Below are 6,513 nucleotides of genomic sequence, written 5' to 3'. Positions count from 1 at the left end.
ACGAGCTCCACCTGCACTCATGCCGGGAAGCCATGAGGCAGCCTGGGTGTGCTCAGCACAGCAACTGGCCAGCGAGGAGCACCCTCTGCCTGTCCTGGGCTTGTCTGGCCCCTAACATCTCATGATTGTGTCCTCAGAAGGACAACCTTTACATCTTTCTCTCCCTCGATACACCCCCACCCCCAAACCCCAGCACCTCTCATTTTCTCTTCTTTCTTTCCCAGGCCATGAAACTGGTATTACTTTCCCAATAAAAAATTTAGTCAGTCTGGCTGTTGTCCTATCCTGATGAGAAAGGACCTCTGTGGTGGACTATTATTATTCAAAATACTCATGGTCCCTCCTCCAGCTCCTCCCCTGCCACCTCCCCCTAATGCGCACACACACACACACCCCCCAGAAGATTAAATATCCCTTCCTTTTGAAATCAGGAGTGGCTGTGTGACTTGCTTGGGCCAGTAAGATGTAGGCAGAAATGACAGTGCCACTTCTGAGCAGAAACCTAAGGGCCAGTTGTGGTTCTCTCTGCCTCTTTCCTCCCTTTTGTGGGGACACTGGAATGGGTCCTTGGAGTGAAGACAGTGTAGAGAAGAGCAGCTGGCCCACAGTGGACGTGTGACACGAGCAAGATGTGAGCCTCTGTTGTTGTCAACCATGGAGATTTCGGGATCTTAGCCTCAGCTAATTGATAGAATGTCCCAGGCCTTGATCAACAGGCCCTCTTTCTCCACAGTCCAAAGGCCTCTCTGCCCCAGGACATACCCTGAAGCTAGAACATCGGGCCCAAAGCAGTGGGGAACAGAGCTGCCTAGTCTGCTCCTGGGTTTCAGAGGGCCTGGAGCTCTCGGTCCTGAAGGCCTAAAGCTGGGGTCTTTGTATTTAAATTCCTGCCACTCTGGTGATGCCTGGTCTGGTCTGAGCCGCTCTCTTCCAGCTGCCCCACTTGCCCAGGGCCCATGGCTGGCAACAGTAACACTCCATGACTTCCTATTCCAGATGGAGGACACAGCTCACCCAAGAGTGATCAGTGGTTTCATTTTAAATGCCCACATTGCTTAGAAGTACATAAGATCATATAAAAATTGTTTTTATTAAAATAGAAAAGCTTTCCAGTATATTGCATTGAAGACATTTATAGAGAAAAGGCCGATGCAGCAAACACGCTCCAGCAGCCCCGAGATCATCCGGAACCTTGAAGTGCCCACTGTTAAACAACGTTTTGGTAAAATAAGCACATCCCTATATATTCCAGAGAGTACATATAATACTGAAAACAATACTTCATGTAAAGTCTAAGTTTAGGTGCATACAAACAAGAAGTATTACATTGAATAGCTTATTTCAAACTGTGAAACACATTCAAAGTATTCCACTTCTTAGACAACATGCAAACATTTTAATACTTAGATCGACATTTTTAAATATATAAACCATAATTCTTTATAATTCTATATCAAAAAGAAAGTCAGACAGAACACTTATCTATATTGTGCATATCACAGAAAGCAAATGTGTCTCCACGAAGAGAAAGTACTGGGTTAACATGCATGATTGTCGCTTTACAAATATGGCTGTTCACCTTCATAATAAAATAGAAAAATCATGTATTTTTTACATGAACTACTCTTTATTTCACTTTTTGGCAATTAAATAAGTAGCAGCAATTGGTTTAAAGATTGATGTTTAAAAACTCTAAATTTAACTTGGATGAATACTGAAGAATATACATCTGGTTAATATAAAAATGCATAATGCAAGACGCTTTGATGCGACGTAACTGCCTTTCACAGAAGTCACAGTAAGCACATTAGTAACCACTGAGACGGCCACCATATATCATTATCTGAGTGTCACTTAATCAGCTTGCTTTTACTTAACATGATAGATGGGTTCCCAAATTACATTCCTGTAAATTAAATTTGCCCGATGATTTACATGATCATTTCAAAAACGCTTTCCCTTTATTTCTTCCTCTAATAGCAGCAGCTCTTCACTGCGACCCCTCGCTTCCAGACAGAGGAGGTAATTATCTGCAAAGAAACACATACCTCCTAGGGGCATCTGAATACTTAAAGGAACTCTGAAATGAAGTTCCTGTGATATGAAGCCCACAGTGAAGTGAGTTATCTTTCTAAAAAGGGATCATCTCATTTATCAGTAATCTTGAATTTGGTTTAGAGTAGAGGACCCATCAAATGAGCAAAATGTAAATGGTAAGGGGTGATCCACCTGAGGGGGACATCCTCTTTTCAAAAGTATTTGGAAGCATATATTTTAACATTTGTAAAAAACAAAACAAAAGCCCTACAAATATTGGCAGGTTAAAAAAAAAATACTGTGTGGTGAATAGAGGTGACAAGAGCTTTCACTTGGCCACTATTCAACTACAAACCAGCAGTCCTGTATGTTTTTCACAAGGTAGAAAAACTAGATCGAGGCACATTTTACCCTTCTCACGGGCAGTCAGTTGTGTCTCCAGAGCAAGTGCAAGGCGAGGCCCAGGCTGAGGAAGAGGCAGGAGTGGCAGGGGGGTGTGGTCCCGATGCCGGCCGACGGCACGCTGCTAGAGACCTGTACCTGGGAAATGATGAGGGCAGACAGGGGGACGTGGGATGCCAGGGTAGGGCTGTCAGAGTTGATGAGGGATTCGATCTTCTCCGCTTCTTTATTGCAGGCCTCAATCTGGAAGAGGAAAATCAGATTCTTTTAATATAAAACCACAGAACCCATAAAAAGGTCAAGTCAGACAAATCCCACATATATCCTAACACATACATAACATAGGGAATACGCTTTCTCTCTGTCCTATCCTTGGCTAGAGTCACATTTTATTAGAGTATTAATTTATTACACAAATCATAACAGCATCAATGAAAATGAAATCAGAGAAGAAATGAGCCACAATGCCACTGCCCTTTCCTTTTTCCACCATCGTGCTCACCACTTATCCACATTTAGACATTATCTTTCCACGGTTAAACAGTCATGAGGAATGGACTGTCAATGCCTAGTTAAACATGAGGGTGAAAGCAATGAGACTTAAGGAGCTTTCTTATTGTGCAGTTTACCAGGGGCTTATATTCACCCCTTCATTTGAGCCCTCACTATTCTGATGCCGAAACTTGGGCCTACATGCATGAGGCTCCACATACATCTCGACTGTGAGGAAGAAAGATTGGGGCCCACAAGACCAGCTCTAGTGGGCTCCCCTCCCCAGTGGGAGCAAAGTCCTCCAGAGACTGGAGTCTATTCTGGCTCTGTCACTGCATGACCCGTGCCAGACCCTCCCCTCCCTGGGCCTCAGCCAACTCGTCTGTACGATGAGCAGCTCCTTCCGTCTCTGCACCCTCTGAGTCACAGCATCTCAACCTCTTCTCTCTCCCACTCCTTTGAATCCTGCTGTCAAAAGGGTACCCAGCTTCAGCCCCCCGGAAAACGCTCCCCAGTGTAGCTCTGTCCTTCAGAGACTGCCTTGCGTCTCTCCCTCCTGCCCAGCCGAATGCCTCTATGTCCTCACCACCTGGTCCTCCCCTGGTTCTGGTTTGTGCCACCCCTCCCAAGTCCCCCAAACTTGACAGTGACAAGATGGTGGCACAGCACCTGCTGAACCCCACCTGCAAAGCTTTTGGAGAATGATCAACAGGAACAATCAGGATCACAATTTCTGACTCAATGCTGAAGTACCCAAATACGTCGCACTGTGGGACAGACACGTGCATGCGGATTTTCTGAAGTATTTCCAGAACTGTTATCGGCTTTTTGTTTGTTACCTAGAAAGAGAAAAAGTTTCTATTATCTGAAAAAAAGAATTCCTTATTATTGCCAAAGCTGCCTCGCCACCTTGCCTAAGGCAAGGAGGCTCTTTCAACCAAGGAACCGCTAAGCGCAGGCCCCAGAAGGCCCTGCCAGCTGCATTTGAAATCTCCAGTCTGTTCCAATGGGGTCTGGCCTGACTGTGGAGCTTGCAGCCAGGATAAGCATTCTCAACAGAAATGCTTCTTCTTCTTCTTTTTTTTTTTCTTTAAATAAAGTATTTTGAGTTGGAGGCTGCAGGGAAATAATTAAAGTCTTTGTATAAAAATACAGGTGTTTTAATCCAAATGGGGACAATTTTCTAGGTAGCGGCAGGTGTTGTCTGGAGCCCTGTCTCCACAACAGTGAGCAGCCAAAGGAGTGGCAGAGAAGCAAAGTGGGCAGAGCCACAGTGGGCAGGGGCTGGCGCTGGACGCACCGGGCAGAGTGGGGCCTGAGAGGGCAGGCCACCTGGAAACCAGTGGGGCGCCTACCAGTCTCTGGTTGCCTGGTTCTGCCTCCAGCCCCAACTCTGCTTACCAGGCCAGGAGGCGATCTTTCCTAAGAAAGATTCAGGCTGTGACATGCAGAGCAAGGTCACCATACAGCCAGGCTGCAAAGGAAAGGAGTGCAGGACCCGGAGCAGACAGCCCGGGTTCAGAACCTGAGTTGCTTCTCTGCAGATGGGTTTCTTCATCTATAAAGGGGATAACATCTTCTACTCTGTAGGATTACTGAGAGGTTTATCAATCCGGTTTGAACAGTACCTGGCATATAAAGCAATTTACCTTAGCAATAGTATCCAGCTTTTCTTTGTCAAATAAAACTCTTAACATCCCAGCACATAACGGGCAACAAGCACCTGTATAACAGAAAGCATTTCACATGTGTTCAGAATTGGAAGTGTGGAGAACCCAGAACAGTTGGTGAAACCCCCGGCCCTTCCTTCCGTGCTCGGAGAGCTGCAGCTGCTCTCCTGATGGTGCACTTTTAGATGTGTTCCCTGACTACCTGGGAGGGCCTCAGAATCTGCACATCCACCAGAACGCTTCCTCCAGCCCTGCTTTCATCCTTCAACACTTCTCAGGGTGAGGCAGCTGTGGTGGAAGGCAGCACAGGGAGGGCTGGCCTTTCGAGAGACGTGGGGCCGAGACCCTGGCCTGCCTCAGAACTCACTGTGTGATCCTGGGCAGGTGCTTTCCCGGCCCTTAGATTTCCTGTTTGCGAAAGCAGGGACTCCCGGAGTGTTTGATTCTAATTTAATATTTAAAATTATTTTAAACTGTTAAAAAACGATAACAAAGTATCAGAACAGCTTTGTTTTGCTCACTGCTGCGTCCACAGTGCCTAGAAGAATGTCCGGCACATGCTGGAAGCTCAGTAAACATCTGATGAATTCATGGATGGAGGAATGAGCTTGTTAGAGTCCAGATTAATGTGTTCTGTGCAGACTTGGGATAGAGTCTCTTCTGCCACCTCTGTTTAACTGAGGAGTATGAGCCTGTAAGGTAAGCTGTTTAAGAAAATTGTTACCGCTTATAACAGTCTATGAAATAAGACTTTCTTGATTATACGCAACTAAAACAATTAGGTGCTAACGCCAATCTAAGACAACTCTCTTCTGTTTCTCTCAATTTCAAAAGTTGGTGTGCATCAAAATTACTTCAATTATTCATTCATTCATTATGATTTCTTTATTAACTTTATAATAAGTAAATATTATGCATTTGAACTAATAACCATAATTTTAGTAATTAAATACTGCTTTATCTGTTTATATATTATTGTTTGGTGTAAGATTTTCCTCGAAAAAAGTTTACTATACTGTTTTAAAACCACCAGACCAGATGATGTCTAAGGTAACCTGGTTGACCCGGAATAACACATCTAATCAGCATCAGGCACAGTCACGACTTTTTGAAAAATGTAAATAAACTAGTCAGCTCTCTTCCCCTCAGTGACTCACTCTCTTCCCACTCCCACCCCGGCCCCTCCCCAAGCACTGCCAGCCTACCAGGTGGGATGACGGGTTTGCACTCAGTCACCGAGAGCGAAGGACACTTCACAGCAGCGCATTCACTGACAGAATTGTACTCTGAGAGGACCCCGATGGCCTGGCAGGGCCCGTGGTAATCCACTGCCACACGATCCGAGTAGGCAGCACACACGCTGCTGTAGGTCTCCCCATTGTGCCCGCAGACGGGCTCTGTGGCTCTGCAGAACGGCTGGGGGCAAATCAATCACATTCAGCCTGGAAACCTCAGTGATGCACTTTTCCTACCCAAGAACACACAGTAGAGGGCTCCCTACTTCCAGGAAGGAAAAAAGATGCAGGCGGATCCTCTTAATGAATCTCCCGAGGTGGGCTAAACACAGTTGGGGGGCGGGGAACAGGACTGTCCCAAGATGAACTGAGGAGATCAGTCTCTCAGCCTCTTTGGGACTTGGGTGCTCATTCCTTGTGAACTGATTTGAGATACAATCCCCTCCCTCCAGACTTCTATGCTTCCAGAAATGCTTGTTTGAAGAAAACAAGATCCACTGTCCTACAAATATGGAGGCTTTACCATTTCACACTGGGTGAGGGATAAGGGCAGAGTCAGTGGGCAGACAGACTCTGGATCCATGGGGCAGGTTAAGAATACGTAAGAGAAAAACTGTAGTCAGGAAGAGGGGACAAGTAGGAAGAGGAGACCGGGAATTCAGAGCAGCAGTCCTGAT

At 45.8% G+C, this 6,513-nt stretch overlaps 1 protein-coding gene across 4 annotated transcripts in view; it reads right to left on the bottom strand.

The window, feature by feature from the left end:
• Positions 1-1,066: 1,066 nt before the first annotated feature.
• RECK (reversion inducing cysteine rich protein with kazal motifs) overlaps positions 1,067-6,513 on the bottom strand; it is a 97,025-nt gene continuing 91,578 nt past the window's right edge. For all 4 annotated transcript variants that reach the window (XM_046674729.1, XM_046674751.1, XM_046674744.1 and 1 more), the window contains 4 exons: positions 5,807-6,017; positions 4,581-4,654; positions 3,615-3,770; positions 1,067-2,682 (listed from right to left, as the gene is read on the bottom strand). In XM_046674729.1, coding sequence (XP_046530685.1) covers positions 2,464-2,682; positions 3,615-3,770; positions 4,581-4,654; positions 5,807-6,017 — 660 coding nt within the window. In that variant the 3' untranslated portion in view covers positions 1,067-2,463. The remainder of the gene's footprint in view (positions 2,683-3,614; positions 3,771-4,580; positions 4,655-5,806; positions 6,018-6,513) is intronic.

The sequence above is a fragment of the Equus quagga genome, chromosome 1 (assembly GCF_021613505.1).
Source record: "Equus quagga isolate Etosha38 chromosome 1, UCLA_HA_Equagga_1.0, whole genome shotgun sequence".
In the NCBI taxonomy this organism is placed as follows: Eukaryota; Metazoa; Chordata; class Mammalia; order Perissodactyla; family Equidae; genus Equus; species Equus quagga.
The sequence above is the reverse complement of the archived record's forward strand: the minus strand, read 5'-3'. Positions and strand labels throughout refer to the sequence as shown.